The sequence below is a fragment of the Aulonocara stuartgranti genome, assembly GCF_965226115.1.
Source record: "Aulonocara stuartgranti genome assembly, chromosome: 8".
NCBI classification, from domain to species: domain Eukaryota; kingdom Metazoa; phylum Chordata; class Actinopteri; order Cichliformes; family Cichlidae; genus Aulonocara; species Aulonocara stuartgranti.
This window is the reverse complement of record NC_138959.1, coordinates 17,968,037-17,984,434: the sequence shown is the minus strand read 5'-3', so window position 1 is coordinate 17,984,434 and position 16,398 is coordinate 17,968,037. Positions and strand designations below refer to the sequence as shown.

Sequence of the window (16,398 nt, the reverse complement as noted above, 5' to 3'; positions counted from 1 at the left end):
TGTAGCCACCTCTCTGTAGATAGTTGCCGCAATGCTCTGTAAATCTATGGAATTATAAATACTGTATATATAAACTGTACTATATGGAAGTATATTATACTGTATATATACTATACTATATGGAAATTTAGGATTCTCTATATATATAATACTATATGTATACAATGTGGAAACATGCATACTATACTTAATGAAAACATAGGATATCCTATGGTTGGAAATATAGAATTCTGTATACTATACTATGTGAGTGCTTTATAGGATACTGTATATATACTATACTGTATTCTTACTAAATAGAAATGTAGGATACCGTGTTCTGTATTTTGCTGACGTAGTATCAGTGGTGCTAGCTTTGCACAAGTGGTGAAATCTGAGGTTTGCATTTAGAAAACAACCCTTCTGCTTTGAAAAATGAAAAAAAAAAACAAGCTTGTTTCCTTGTGTGCTCTCAGGGCCGTGAGGGCATGACATGCTACTACCTGACCCACGGCTGGGCAGGTCTCATCGTGGTGGTGGAAAACCGCCACCCCAAGTACTACCTCCACGTCTCCTGTGACTGCACTGACAGCTTCAACGTGGTGTCCACACGCGGCAGCCTCAAGACCATCGACAGCGTCCCGCCTTTACACAGGTACACAAACCACTCTCTCTTTTCCTCACTTGCGCACAAAGTCAGAAAAGATAACAAGTGCACAGATTAAATTCTCCGGGAACATTTAGGTGCAGCAAATAGCCACCACACTTACATGCTTATATAAACACAGTGATCTCACAGGATTAGTGCGCTGTGTTTCTTAATAAACTACCCCAGGCTGGTCTCAGCACAGTTAATATCTGCTTTTGTTTTCTGCTGGTCTCTATTGTGTTTCTCGCACTTCTCCAGGCAGATAGATGCTGGGAGAATCAAGCGTGCAGAAGCCGTTTACATGTTATTAGTTTTCTGTTTAACAGCATGAAATCTTCCAATAAGGGAAAATTGAGGGCTTTACCTGTCACAAAGTTACAGCCCATATAATGGCAAACTGTAAAAAGTCACCATGCATGAAGCTGCTCTTGTCATTTTCTCCATCTAAAAAGAACATAGTGTCACTTTGCTTGCCTAAAAAGCTACTATCGCAAACTATCACAGTCTCATATTTCGCTCACTTGCTTTATACGATTCATAGGTGAAAGCATTTAGTGGCAATGTAATCATTCAAAAGAAGACCATATCCAATTCATATTCATAGAGGTGTGAGTAGCACAGTCATGGGCAGCAAGCCTTTATTATTTCTCACCATATGTCACCATATTATCCCAGTTTGTCTTGAAAACAGAATGAATCATTGGTTCTGATTAATCAGCTTGGTTTTCTCCACATGTGGGTTTAGCTTCTTCGAGCAGTTCTCACATCACTTCAATTCAGTTAATTGAAACTCATTTTAATTATTTTGACGAGGGAGTGGGATGAAACGACTGTGGCGCTCTTGTCCGTCAGCAGCCATCGGATAACTGTTGTAGCCGTTTGTTTTGCCACTTTTCGTCAGAAGCTGTAGCTGCACTTTTTAAATTTTCTTCCATTAATGCATGATTAAATTAAATGACGCTGCACTTTTCTCCTGAATGACGAAGGAGAAATGATGCTGGAGAGTTGAACCAATTCCCCCCTGTGGTTGTTTTCAGTCTCTTACTTTTGTTTCATACACAAGGCACGATTGAAGACCACTGTGTTTGTATTCACTCTACCTGCATTTAAATGTCAACAACAATAGCTCGAAGGCTCTCTCTCTCTCCCTGCAGGCAGGTGCTGGTGGTGCTTTCTCAGCTGGAGGGAAATGCCGGCTTCTCCATCACCCACCGCCTGGCTCACCGCAAGGCAGCCCAGGCCTCCCTGGGAGACTGGACCCCCACCAAGGCCACACACAGCCCCCAGCTCACCCCGGACATTGACGGCCTGCACCGACCCCGGCCTCTATGACCACCGCCCACGGCCTCTGACCACCGCCCACTTTATCCCAGACTCACTTGCTCTAGTCCAATAAACTGTCAGACCACTGGAAAAATCAGACAAGGTTAGGCACAGTGTGTGGATCCCTAAAATGCAGAGAAAGATGCGTTTTTTTGCATCTCTTTGGTGGTGCATCTGAATGTGAAGCATGACGGGAGAGGGAAACGTTTAGTTGCTCTCTTCCTAACGCTCCATGGATGCTCGAGATTTTGTCCGGACTGCACATGCTCTGTCTGTCCCTTGCCAACTGGATGTGCCATTTGAGGATAAAATGAGCGACAGGGGAGTACTAAAAAAACCAAACAAACAAAAAACCCCACAATATTTCACCCCGGCACCTGAGAGGATCCAGTTCTGACTACTTAACATTCTGGACATTTTGTATAGCTGGCAGCACCTGCTGTATGTGAAACAGATGTCAGGCCTCAGTTTGGTATGCTTGGAGATGACCCTGCTTTCAATGAGCTTCAAAAAAAAAAAAAAAAGCCGGGGTGAGGTGCTGAAACTACTGAGCCATTGACCGGCCCACGGACCATGAGCCAACCACCAGATCAGACACTTCCCCCTCCCCCCGTGTCGTCCACCAAGACTGCTAACAAAGTGGGCAGACTTCTGGGGGGGGTTTATCGCCCCTATCCTCAGTGCGGTACTTTATGAGCCAAACCCCAGTGATTTTACCCATGAAACATACATGTCCTGTATTTTTACATTTTTGGAAAACATCTTAGTGTGAGTTTAACTTGTTTTATACACAACCCTCATTGCCTCTTGTCCATATTTGTGTTAGGGTTTTTTTGAGGTTGTAGACAAAGCCATCATTCATAAGGTACTGTTCCCTCTCCGTGGCACAATCTCTAGCTCAGGACCAAACCTGTGATTTGTACAGTAAGCTGGATTGGCAGGTGGATGGTGCCCAAGAAGCTGCAATAGCATCTTTTCACTGTTGTCTCCACTGTTTGTGATGTTAGTGGGGTCATGTTTGTAGAGACTGTAAGGTTTTTATCTTGTGAAATACTGAGCCGTGATGGAATCACCTGGCCTCAGTTTAGGGTCTCATCGCTGGAGGGCTTCTCGTCCACTTCAGAAGACAGTTTATATCTTTCCCCATGAATTAAAATTTATGTGTATGGCACCTCCTCCCAGTCATCGCCCTCCTGCATATTACATGAGTCTTACACTTGAGGTTTATAACACCCAGCAAATTGCATCTGATCTTGTTTGGTACAGAAGGTGAGTTTAGTGTCTGTTTCCCACGCTTGCACAGTTTGCCAGCATGTCAGTTTGTACTATAACGTGCTTAGGGAGTACTGGAGTCGCTATTGGCTGTTTGAACAGCCAGTTTGCCATGGGGGAGCTCTTAAGAAGAGCTGCCGAGTTTACTTTGGGAGGGCAGGGACCACTTTTGTTTGCTTGGGTGCAGCGCGAGCGTCTGGGCAATCCTCCCACAAGAATACACTGACAGCTTGTTAGCAACAACACAGAGTCCTCGTGAAATAACAAATGATCATTTTGTCAGACTCGGTGCACACACAGCGAGACAGGAAAGAGACCCCCGAGATGGGTTGTGACACAGAAAATAGTTCTCTCTGAGTGTGCTCGTTCAAGAGATAGCTGTTTTACGTAGGTCCTTATATATAGGGTCACGGTTTTTTTTCCCCAGTGTCAAAGCCATTACTCCTCATTCATCATGCCCTCACCATGGCAACATAGATGTCTCATCAGACAGAGGGGAACAATTAACATGGTACTATAGAGACAGGATTGATTGGGAGACTTTTTATTTTAAAAACGATGTCTTACTGTTAATTTTGTGGTGAAATGGAGAAAAACTTGAAACCTAATAAGCAAAAATCCAGCAGCATTCATACAGTTAATGATTAAAAGGGAGAAAATTTGATTTATTTATTTTTTTGTTGTTGTTTTTTGTATCTAAATCATTTTAAATGTAATCATATCATTCATATCATCTCATTTTTCTCCTTTTACTTTTAAAATCATTGATGCTAAATGGCTGCGCTGTGTCCCGATGCTTGCAGTGCAACGTTTGTTTTTAACGAAACCCAGAGCTCAAGTAACTGTAAATATGCTTTCCAAAGAAACATCAATGTGTAATGACCACTTTCAGATGTGCGTCCCCATCTGGCCCTGTGTGCATGTGTGAGAATGTGCGGTCGCAGCCACGTAGCTGCTTCAGTCCCTGTGTCTTAATTTATTCATACAAGTGATTTGCAGCCCTGTTTTTCTGAAGCTGATGAATGACAGATAAAGGAATGTAACGAGGCTTTTACAGCTTCACTCTGAGCCCAGATGGATTGACGTGAACCTGCACTGAAACGACTGCGAAGGCACCTCAAAATCAAGCGTCTCTGCTGGATCACTTTTACTTTTTACAGGAGTTTTAAGTTTTGTTTGCTGGTCTTCTGTTAGGTCCTGTCCGTAGCTCTTCTGTGCTTTAGGAGCGCCCCCTGCTGCTGAATAGAAAACAACCAGAGAAGAGGTGGTCACTGACAGACCCATCCAACCCCCCCTTTTTTTCCTTTCCTCCTTTTTCTTTTTTTGACCCTCATTGTAAATTGTACAATTTAGACAGAAAACTGAAAACTTAAGTCAGACTAAAGATTTAAAAGCAAAAAATGACCGTTTGAAAAAAGAAATTAAAATATGATAGTAGATACAAAAAAGTAACCTAATGCTGAAAATAATGAACTCTAAAGAATGTGATATATATATATATAAATATATATATATATATAGACATATAAATATATTTTATTGATCCTCTTTTTTTGGGAGCGGGGACGTGGTATATGTGTACAAAAATATGTATGTTTAATTTTCAATCTCAGGTTCCAATGGACCAAATAAAAATTTTTTTAAAAATGAAAAGGCTTTGGTGATTATTACGAAGTAGTATTTCCTTTATGTATACAGATTTATTTATTTATTTTTAGTTTTTGGAACTCATAGAAATAACCTGATGCATGCGCATATTTAATTTTTTTTCCTGTTCAGGAAAAAAATAAAATAAAAAGATGAAGTCAAAGCTTTCAAGCTGCAGGGGAAAAAGCACTGACTAATTGAAAGAGCAGTGTATTTCCATATCAAACGTGGTTGGTTTTTGTTTTTTTGTTTTTTTTAAGCATATACATTGGTTTCTTCACTTTTCACTGAGCTTTACAGATCTGTTTTCTGGTGTGTTTATCAGTTTCTAGCCTGTAATGTGCATCGTTTTCATCTCTGAGCCCCCTCTCCCCTGCTGAGAGCATATTTTTTTAGAACATCTCTTTGGTACATAAACTACATACAGCCTTCCTCCTCTCTCACCCCATCCTAATTTAGCTGATTTGAATCTTCACCCACCCCTCCCTTCTCTCCCTCCTTTTTCTAAAAATGACCTGCTCCCCACTCCACTCCTCACTTTTTGGCTCCTGCACCCACCTCCAAGGCAACCCCTCCCTGCCCAAATCATCCAGTCCCCCCCACATCCTCTTCATTTAACCTCATATGACAGGAGTCCCCAACCCTCCCACTTTGGCTCACTTTTGCAAAACCCAGCAGACACACCAGAAAGGCTCTCCGAGGTTGTGACATCCAGCATAAGGAGCTGTCAGCCCCTTTCTAGAATCATCTAGGAGGAAGCCTCTTCTAATTTGGAAACGAACAAAGGTACGGCCACGATCATATCTTCTAACATAGCCAGGGCATCTTCATCGTTAGCAGTAATGCTCAGACTAGTGAAAGGTCTGTGTACGCTAAAATGCAAACAGTGGTCAGACCAATGAGGAGAGAAAAGTGAAAACTTGCCCTTCTCATGGGAAACCTGTTCACTTCTAAGCCCTAGCTTCCCTGCTGCTGTGCAGATATGAAATAACCAATTAGATATAAGCCTCTGAGTTTAGTCTGCACACATGATTAAGGTTAAATCACCCCAGTACATGATATGAAATTGAAAAGATGCAGTATCCCCTCAGAGTGGAAGGAAACTTTTCCGGGAAAGAGGACTGCTGTGAGTAAAGACTAGGGTCTCTGTGTGAGAGGGGGAATTTATTGTGCTGTTCTCAACAGAATATTGTGTATTGCTGCAAACTGCTTGAGGTTTAGTGCGAGGGGAACGTTTTCAGCTGCTTCCAGACAGGTAGATATATTTGATCGCAAAAAAAAAAAACACGAGTGGGGAAATTACAGCCATACATTATCATTATTTTAAGCACAAATTCAACACTTGCTTCCAGTAAATTCTAAAGAAGGACGGAAGGAGGTATGTGAGCTAGAGATGTAGGAGTGCCACCACCAGATGATCACATTTCTCGCCCATCCTGTCCAGCTAATAAATCATTTGATATTCAACCCGCGGAGGGCACGGGATGTGAGGATTTCCATGAAGGGCAGAGGTACAATGACTCACCTCGAAGAGCATGCCTAAATAGAGCCTTGGCTTGTCTCAGATTTGTGTGAGCTTCTTGTCATGAGAGTTCTCATCGGGGCTTTCAGGTCAGCGAGTGTAACTGAGGACAAGGTTTGTGTGTTTCCTTCACAGCATTTCACATAAGTGAAAGGAAGGAATGTGTATGAGGCTGATTAATGTAAGGCCACTTTCACTGTGGCTTGGTGAAAATCTGGGTCTCAAACAGTCCAGTACACCTGCTAACCCAGTCATCATAAAACAGTCAGTGCAGTGCGAGTGTAGTGTGGTGGTTGGGTTGGGTAGTAAAAAATAATACTTGAGTGGCATGGAACGGTATGTGTCCCTGCACCAAAGTCCCCATTTACAGCCCTGCTTCTTCTCATTTGTCAGTCTGACCACTGGCTCTGCTCTGTGTCTGTTACTAAGCAGATAACAACACACAAAATATAAACCAGCATGTTTAAACTGAAGACCTGGTGTTAATAAACCATGCAGTGCATATGTTTATATAGTTATTTAATGCTTCGTTCTTCTCCAGTAGAAAGTGTAGGCCATAATAATGGCATCCCAGATCCCTGCACTGCCACAGTCCTACACTCCGGGGACTGACAGCGTCTTTTCTGACCAGTCTGGCTTTTACTCTCTGGACTCCAACGTACCTGGACTCTCAAAGGTGATTCTCAACAAGCTCAACCTGAAGGACTATGGAGAATACAGGTTTCCAATTTTCATTTTTTCTTCTTTTTTTCCAACGTTCATAACACCCAGACTGCTTTGATTGGTTACGCTTTAGAAATTTGCACAAATTTCACATGTCCTACGTGCTCAAAAGTTGCCCTTTATGAGCAACTTTTGAGCACATGCAGATTCTTGCATGTGTCTTGCAAGAATCTGAGCAAGACACATGCTCAGATTCTTGAGCATGTGTCTTGCTTGGCAAATGATTTAGTGTCTGACTCTAATCAGGGCTGTACTCGAAGGGAAGGCTAGAGGAATCTCATTCCGCAACTACAAAGAGATGTTCCAGAGGATGGAGGAAACTTTCAAGTTCTGCGCCGGCTGTAACGAACTCCCCGAACATCTCGCCGAGGGACAGACCCTGAAGCGCTGCGTGAAGTGAGTGCAAACTGCACCCTGTTGCGTTTGATTTACAGTATTCTGTCATTAACGCCGATTAACAGCAATCGTTGTTTACAGTCTGAATATTTTCTGGAAATTAAATCTCCACTGTTCTCTGGACATTTCTGTCACCACACAGCCAGGATCTTGTTTTGATGTTGTTGTCCAATAGCTGTCATGTGTGAGGCATTACCAGCTGCCGCTGTATCAGCAACGGAATGATAAGCCACCCAAGTGTGGACAGCACTACAGAGGTGGATAATGGCCAATGGCAAATATAGCTAAGTCCCCTGACTGTGATTCATCTCTCTGCAACTCTGCAGCTTATTAAGAGCAGCTTAATGCAGTTCATATGTCACACCATCAGAGAGAGTGCTCAAGGAGAATATTGAGGAAAAAGCAGCAGAAAACACTGCAGTGCATTTTCATGAGCTCCTAATTGTTTTTGTGCCTCGTTTTTCTTTGGCCCTCCGGCTCCCTGCTTCTTTTTTGCGTCCTTTCCCATCTCTGATTCATGCCGACTCATTCATGCTGTCGTACAGGCGCGTTCCCTTGAAATTCTCAGCTGCCTCTGCCTCTAACCTCTTACCAGTAGCAGGAGGCATTTAGGCGCACAAAAAACGGAAATGCTGACAAGTTATACCCTCGAGACCTTTGACATTAGAATTACCACCAGCGTTAAATCAGTAGTGCTGACTTTCTAATGCCGTCCTAATCCTCATTCTTTTTCGCTTTCCTCTGTTTATTAATCTCTTGGGAAATGGTTCACACTTTAACTTTCAAGGGCACCTTGTTTTTCTCACCCGTGTTTTGAGTCACTTCTTCTACTTATAAGCCTCTTTTGGAGAATTAGTACTAGCATTAGTATTAGCAAAGTGCACCGTGCTGGAACACGGTGGCTGATAAATGATTTTATGTAAATGTGGGGTGCCTCTAAGGCTGCAAATGGCTGCAAGGTAAAGTAATATAGTCTCCCAATGCAGCAGCTGCTGCTGGCTGTCAGACCACTACGCCAACACATTGCCTCATCATCGTGCATGCTGTGTGACAACACAAAGGCCTGCATCCTTACTGAGAGGTCATAAATGCCTGCTTTTACCTAGTATGCCCCTGTTTTATTTATTTATTTATTTTTTCCCCCAGCAGCTGCCAAAAGCAGGTCAGAATTCATCTTCAGTCTCATTAGTTTCTCACTGCACAGGAAGGTCAACATATTGGTTCTGTATGTAAGAAGCTATTTGTGACTTGGCACAAGCAAAACATTCTAACTGGTGGCCTAGTAATTAAGGAGCTCTCTTGATATACATTACGCTGCATGGAGTACTCATAAATATTTTTACTCTTTAGCTAATACTTAGCATGAAATACCTAAAAGCTTAGATAGTTTAGCGTAATACAAAATTAGAACCAGTAGGGTGACCAGAACCCAACATGCTAAATGTAAAATAAAGTGTGTGTTTCTGCAGGACTTGTGGTGCCTTACATTTTCCCACCCTGGGAGTACCGTAGGCAGCATGAGATGGTGATATAGTCACCTGTGGGAGACACAAGATGACAACCTTTGCCACTATCTTCACAGACATTAAATAAAAGCTGGGTTTTCAGAAACTAGAGACAAACAAAATGTGCAGGATTGTCTCAGTAGGTGAGAAGGGAGGGAAAGGTATAAAAATACTGTGCGCTTACCTGCTTACCCTACTATATTTCCATGCTCACCTTCTGAGTGTGGCTTTTCTTGGCAATAGATTGGACTTTTTGAGCTTAAATTAGGAAATCCATATACAGCCAAGTATGCAGTCCTGCGAAAGTCTAAGAACACCACATCATTGTTTTGGCTAGCTTAAAGAACCACTGCTAGCAGCAATAACTTGAAGTGATCGCTTTCTGTGTGACTTTATCAACCTCTTGCATTGTTGTGGAGGAATTATGGCACTCTGTTTTTATAATGCTACTGTCATCAATATTTAAGCTGCAAAATGAGACCTGTAGAGTCTGAGAAGTAGCTAACTGCAAATAGCACTGACATTTCATGGTCTGACCTTGGGGTGAGGATGGTCGGACAACCACCACTGAAAAGATTGCAGCATTGTGTTAAACATGTACCTGAATGTTCCAAAACAAACTGCTAAAGGTGGAGAACAGTAGAAGTATGGAGAATTACAGTTTCACAAATAAAGTAATGCTTTTGCTTACCGTCTTCTTCTTCCCCACACCAGTTTTTCACTATGTTACCATTGTTCTTCGGTTTTCCACCAGGTGTTTGAATGTATACTACTGCACTAAGGACTGTCAAAGAAAGGACTGGGCTCAGCATAAAAAGGTTTGCAAGATATTGTGGCTGGTGGCAATTGACAGACTAGTGGAGTGGCTAATGTTCACAGGTGAGAAATTAAAAGGTGGTGCTGCTGAAATGAATTCACATCTCCATGGCTTAAATTTTCCTTTTCTTGAGAAAAAATTATATTTCAGCCTGCTTTTTGAAAGCTGTATCATATATATCAACACATTTGTACCCCTCCCTCACCAAAAAATGGGCTCATTGCCTCGGGACAGCAATGTGCAGTTTTCTGTATATTTATGAAGTAGATTTGTTTGCTTTTATATCCTGCCACTCAGCGCTCCTAAAAATAATAACACTCTCTGATCGGAGTCACTACTCCAACACACTTGAGTCGAATAATCACAACAAGCAGCCCCAAGGACCTGAGTTTGGCAGCGCTGTTTTCCTGTTATCCCCGTAAGAAAAATGGTCTAATGGCATAATGATGCCCTGAGGCAACGAACCAGAAAAAGCTGTTTTAGTAAATACATGAAATCCAAATCTGTCTTTAAACAAACAACTATACTTGGTCACATATTCATGCATATACACACATTGTCTTGTTATAGTTATTTCAATTTTGAACATGCATACATATGATATTAGTTTTAGCAGTAGCTAACATTGAGTTGCATGCAGAATTAGTTCCTGAAAGGACTGTTCCACTCCCAGGTCAAAGGGCAGATCCTCTTCTACTGGTTATTTTACTTATTACAGTGACGTGTTATGAAATAAAGTAAATTGTAGATTGTAAAGGACAGTGTAATAAACAATTATGTGGTTTGTTGCCTACCTGGGCAACTCCACACCATAGAGTCATGAGGTTTCTAATCTGAGATGAAAATCAAGAGAAATTACACAAAGGAAACGCCTGAAAGACAACGAGTGAGACAGAGAAGTGAAATTTTTCTCTCCTAAATTTCTGTCATAGTTGACCAGTGTTTTGCTATCTGACTTTAAAAGCCTCTGTGGACCTACAAACTTTGTAGCTCAATCATAGTATTGTACCACTGTTACAGGAGACCTCCCCATCCCTACTGAGAAGTGGACCAAGTCAGCTGGTGAGGTGAAGAACTGGGACGACTGGCTTTCCAAGCAGGGGGATCTTACACCACGCCTGAACACGGTCTTGTCCGGTGCCAACATGGCGGCCCTTTGGAAAAACGCCTCCAGACCTCGACCGGATGATGCTGACCTGCGACAATCCTTATGGCGAATTCAGAGCGAGTTCCTCTCTCGAGTTCTCACGGTGGGCTTGGCCGTGCAGCACTTTAAACTGGACCCATATGACAAACCAGTCACTGTTCACCTAGTGGGGACATCTCACAATGAAACCATGGGAGCCAGACTGACCGACTACGATGAGCTGAACCACATGTTCCCTGGACACCAGGGGATCGAAATAGTCATGGTGGGGCCTGAGGTGGTGGACGGCCCCATCATGAGACCTCCTCTCAGGGCATTTGGCCCCAAGCACAGAGTCTACATCAGCGCCTACAAGGCTCTTTACCATCAGTTCTGGGAGGATATGGTGGTTAAACAGGAAGCAGCCAAGCCGGACCTGGTGGTTGGATTTCATCCTGGTATGTATTCTAATAATCCCACAAGACATCAACGAAGAGTGCAATTTTGAGAGAATTTTAACAGTGGCCTGAATTGAAAATGAATTTAGATTAAGACCTTAATGACTGCTGCAGCTATTTTGGACTGAAGCGATGGCTTGTCTTCCTCTACATGTGTTTGGCAGCTACTTCCTTCAGAGAACAGAGAAAGCAGGAAACCTGTAGCTCACTGGATCTGGCCCATTCATTAGTGCCAGGCCTTTATTGGGGATTTGGGTGATTAAGGGGAGCAGCTGTAAAAGAGTTTGGCTTGAGATAGCTGGAGTCAGCATAATGTTAGTAAGCTCTCCTTTTGAAGAAGTGTCTCAGTCTATCACTGCCTGCCCTCTCGTGTGCAAAGTCATTGATTTGAAGCCGTCGGGGGACAGCTACATTTAAAGCTTTTGGAGTAGAACACAAAGGGTAACTGAAAGTCTTGACACCTACTTCCCCGTTTATACACTTTCACTGACAACCACCTCATTAAAGCCGCACTATAACCCAACGCCCTTTTAAGCTTTTGCACTGAGTCTGTTCTTTGACCTTTTAACCTGCAAATCAGCAGTAAAGCCCCAACCCAAAATGCACCTGTAACCCTGGCTCGGTTATCGCTACAGGCTCCAGTGGAGCTAAATATACAGGAATCAGTCATCCTGAGAGTAAACTGCCTGAGAGCCTGGCTGCAATTCATACTGCAAAGCTGGCAGAGCACTGCATTATGACACTGTTTAGGTGATAGGCGCGCAGGCAGCGTGACGAAAGGAGTAAAAAAGAAGGTGTGTGTGTGTGTATGTGCTGAAGTCACAAGAGAATGAGAACCGGGGGAAAGGGAAAGCTACTAGAAAAACACATTTACAAAATAAACTATGGAGATATTGACCTTTGAGAATAAGAGGGAGAAGGTAATGTCAGCTTTCAGAAAGAAGATTGATGTGGGATACAACGCCCCCAAAACAGGTGCCTCATAAATGCAAAAAAACCCATCCAGACTTCTTTTTGTTGTCCGTGATATAAACTGGATTTTCACAGCTATATAACACTTTCTTGTTGCCTGGTTTGTTTGTTTTTTTTAAAGTCTATTATCATTAATAATTACCATATGGCCCGAATTTACTGCTGCCAGGCAATTATGGCAGTCGTTACCAGTCAGGCTGTAGCCTGTCTTTGTCGCTTTGTCTCCTGGGGTATGGTTTAAACCTCTAAACGCTTACTCCGTGTTAACAGCTTTCTCGTCACGATAAGTAACCGCTGGGGTGTTCATATCATGGAGTGCATTAATGAAATTGAAATCGCCCTCCACCTCCAGTTTGAGTTCCCGGGAAAGATGAGGCGCTTGATAACATGACGCCATCTCTGTGCCACGCTGTCACATTTCTTGTATACACCCCCCGGTATCTGCAAACATGTTTCTCACATGTCCACTTTCCCGTTAATGCTGAGTAAGATATAACCACGTCCTTCTCTGTGGTAAAATAATAATAATGCAAGCACAGGAAAATTCTCTTGTTTGCTCGGTTTTGTCTCACTCGGGGACACTTAAGCTGGATGGATTTACAGTATTTGCTGCCATGGCAGGCTGGAACCTCACTAATCCGGTTGAAGGGCAAACTTTTCACCATAATACCCCATCGCCACCCCGCACCACAAAAATCTGACTTCTGATATAAACCCGAGTCGGGGGAAAGTGACATCTGTCAGTTAATATACCCGAGGATTATGCAAGCAGCCCGTCCTAAATGTAGCCGGACTGCTGTGACTGTCTGTGTGACTGACTGGCGAGTACCACACATTTTCAGCTGGTGTGATGCTGAAAAGAAAGATTTAACAAGCTTCCCAATGTCCAGCTAAAGCTCACAAACGAGGTCCGCTTGCTTGTGGCAAAGCTGCCGTCTTCACATCGACACCACAGGTGTGTCGGCATCAGTGAAGCTGGATTATATAATGCTGTTTACTTCAGACCTCAATCCTGACACTGACACTGCAATACACACCTGTCAATAAACTGCTGCGGAGGAACACGACAGCCAGAGATTCCTTGGTTTATTAATGAGATTAGGTATGCCCAGAAGGGATTGTAATCAAGCTAACAAGAGAAACACATGGTTTGCTGGAGCCTAATCAAGTGTACTCTGTTCCATCTTTACCTCATTGACCAAAAGGAGACTGAGACTGACTGTTTTCTCTGTCAGTTTGTTGTTTTAATCTTTTAGCTTCCAGATGCCTCATTTTTTTAAAGAGTGGAGCATCTAGCAGGAATAAGACGCACATATTTACTTTACCAGGATTATATTGGAGGATGGGAAAAGATGAAAGGAAGATAGAAGTGCACTCTTGTTTTAACAGTGTAGTGGGTAACAGGCCATAAGCAAATGTGATACTAATTATTTAATATTTCTAATAATTAGCATGTTTGTGAACGTACAGCATACAGGTTCACGTGTTTGTTTTTAACTCAGGGTTCCACGCTAACCAGGGTCTGATAGAGGGTTGGCTGCCCACTCTGCTGCTGCTCAGAGACTATAACATCCCTTCCTTCTTCACCATGTTCAGGTAAGTCATGCTTCTGTGGCTCTAATTTCTTGGATTGCATTTTATGTAGCAGGCTTAATAAAACCTCTCACTCTCTTGAATATTTGAAATTCTTTGCGCTTGAGGGACTTCATTAACTCGTTTTGTATACCATCTGCTAACTCCAGAAAAAAAGAAAGTCAGAACTGTCGGAGATTGTTGATGAACATACAGTGCTATGCAAAACTTTTCATTTCTTTATGTTTTGATAGAAAAATTAGAAATAGGTTCCACATTTTATTGAGATGTGCAAACACACATGGAATTACACTACAGAAGGCAAAAGCAGAGTTTGTATAATTCTAAGGAACTCAAATGTCAATATTTGGACCACCTTTATTCTTCAACACAGCCTGAATTCATCATTACATTTAGGATCTGTTGCCTCCTCTTATGTTTAATATGTCAAGAAACCTTAAGAACGGCTCCCTGACAGCCACCCTTCCACTGAGACCATTTCTGATGAGGCTTTTGTGAACAGTAGATGATCCACTGATGGTCCAGATGCCTTGTTCAGGTCATGTGTCAGGTCTTCGCTGGATTTCTTCCTATTTCTTAAGGCCATAGCTATCGGATTCTGTTCATCTGCTGCAGATATGCATTTTTAGGGCCTGACACTTTAGCCCAGTTTTCTGCTCTACTGCTTACCTAGCTGCCTTCATTACCTTCGGATAGTTATCTCTTAAACATTATTCCTCTATACCTGTTTCCAATTTAGTTTTTTTGTTTCTTTACAAAGGCCAAGTAGAAGAAAAGATTTGTTTCTTTTACAGCAGGAGCTCTAAACAGAATCCCCCCTTGTAGAGTATAACGGGATGAAATTGCACAGTTCTGATACTCCAGTCTTTCACCCTTTGTTGATGCCGTTTTGCCAAAACGTCTGTTTTCTTGTAGCCGTTTGTGTTTCTTAAGCACTCACGATTCACACGCACAATAAAACTAAACTTCAACCTAAATTTGAGTATTTTCACACCTCTTTTGTCTCCACAGTGAGATGGAGCTCAAGTACTCACTGGAGATTCTGCTGGAGCTGGAGATGCACATCAGGGACAGTGGGCCCAATCCATTCACCTCACAGAAACCAGAGCAGGTCCAAGCCTGTCCTAACAAACCCCTCGTCTACTGCAACTCTCATTACGTCAGTTTCCAGGGACTGCTTCCACAAGAAGACCTTGAGGGCCGAGGTGCAGATGCTTAGAGTCCACAGTGAAACCTATGAAGGTAACTCAAAGCCTTCTTTTTGGACCTGACAGATTTGCAGGTTTCCTAAAGTCCTTGGGGGACTTTCTGCAACCTGTCAGAGATGGCCATAACTCTGCTGGACACTGAATCATACCTCTGGCATTGGGAGTGAAGGAAAAATAATCTTCACTCTTTCCAGAGTGTGCTAAAAACTATCTTTTAATTCTGATATGTTTACCTAATGAGGAAGAAGCCAGCAGTGTTTGGGGGGGTAAAGCACCAGCGGATCCCAGAGGTTTCTACTCGCTTCATTATGCAGGGTGACATGACGACTGTTGGATATGAAGAGTCACTGTTGTACCTACATTATGTGACCAAAATTAGCTTCATCGTCACTTAACGACTTCCTGTGATTTGTTCTGCGGCACGAGCGAATTCCCAAACATCACGCTGGCTGCACACGAATTTAACACACAATCTCAAATAACGCCTATATAAATGACAGCATTATCAAAGAAGCTGAGGTTCCTTTGAGATTTGTGATGGTTGTGAGTTTTTCTACTTTATCGTGTGGATTTGTCTCTGCTTTGTTGCTCAAATTTGAGTCTTTAGTTCTTGAAAAAGAGTTGTGCTGACAGCAGAGAGCTCTACTGATGCACATTAAAGTAACATTTCTTTATCAATGCCTCTGTTTACTGTGTGTTGTCTTTTATTAAGGTTTATCATCATGTCTAATAGCATTTTTAATGGTGGTAATCACTTAAGCGTGGTAAAATATAATAAACACACCATTACTGTTTTGATTACAGGCCCAGTATTGCTGTATTGTAATGTATATTTTTTTAAAACTAGGGTATTAAAGGATATTTTCACATGTGCTAAACGGAGGTCTGTATTGGCAAGTGAGTTTTATTTGACAGGTACGTTTTATTTACTGTGGAATAAACAACAATTACCATACATTAACCTTCACTCTCTCCTAGCCCATCTGCCTCTCTTAAAAAACATCACGAGCCCCGTTTTTCAAATAATCATAAAACAATTTATAGCCAGTCTGAAACCATCGGACACAAAACTGAACAATGCTTTTTAAAATTAACACTATTATGTTATAAAGCATGGACAAAAAGCCGAATTCTGCCCTCAGTAGCAAATGGCACATAGATCCAGCGTAAAGAAAAATGTATTGTTTCATCCTCATTCAAAATGTTGA

General features: G+C 42.3%; 2 protein-coding genes across 5 annotated transcripts in view; both read left to right on the top strand.

The window, feature by feature from the left end:
• Positions 1 to 4,876, top strand: part of capn15 (calpain 15) — a 44,732-nt gene extending 39,856 nt beyond the window's left edge. For both annotated transcript variants that reach the window (XM_082544506.1, XM_082544505.1), the window contains exons 11-12: positions 456 to 634; positions 1,783 to 4,876. In XM_082544506.1, the coding sequence (XP_082400632.1) occupies positions 456 to 634; positions 1,783 to 1,960 (357 nt within the window). In that variant the 3' untranslated portion in view covers positions 1,961 to 4,876. The remainder of the gene's footprint in view (positions 1 to 455; positions 635 to 1,782) is intronic.
• A 526-nt stretch (positions 4,877 to 5,402) lies between these two features.
• LOC309712988 (putative protein MSS51 homolog, mitochondrial) lies at positions 5,403 to 15,864 on the top strand. 3 transcript variants are annotated; one of them, XM_082544277.1, is made up of 7 exons: positions 5,403 to 5,656; positions 6,937 to 7,112; positions 7,362 to 7,511; positions 9,771 to 9,895; positions 10,854 to 11,417; positions 13,892 to 13,985; positions 14,994 to 15,864. In XM_082544277.1, exons 2-7 carry the CDS (start codon positions 6,955 to 6,957, stop codon positions 15,199 to 15,201), a joined length of 1,299 nt encoding a protein of 432 aa, XP_082400403.1. In that variant the 5' UTR covers positions 5,403 to 5,656; positions 6,937 to 6,954; the 3' UTR covers positions 15,202 to 15,864. The 3 variants fall into 3 exon arrangements, with proteins under 3 accessions (XP_082400403.1, XP_082400402.1, XP_082400404.1); XM_082544276.1 differs by having other exon boundaries at positions 6,934 to 7,112; XM_082544278.1 differs by lacking the exon at positions 5,403 to 5,656 and having other exon boundaries at positions 6,995 to 7,112; positions 7,376 to 7,511.
• The last annotated feature ends 534 nt before the right edge of the window (positions 15,865 to 16,398 follow it).

Excerpts from the sequence above, each read along its gene's own strand:
- LOC309712988 (XM_082544277.1), top strand. The coding sequence starts at position 6,955 with ATGGCATCCCAGATCCCTGCACTGCCACAGTCCTACACTCCGGGGACT. Across the intron at positions 7,512-9,770 it reads ACCCTGAAGCGCTGCGTGAA|GTGTTTGAATGTATACTACT; the intron begins GTGAGTGCAAAC and ends GTTTTCCACCAG. Across the intron at positions 11,418-13,891 it reads GGTGGTTGGATTTCATCCTG|GGTTCCACGCTAACCAGGGT; the intron begins GTATGTATTCTA and ends TTTTTAACTCAG.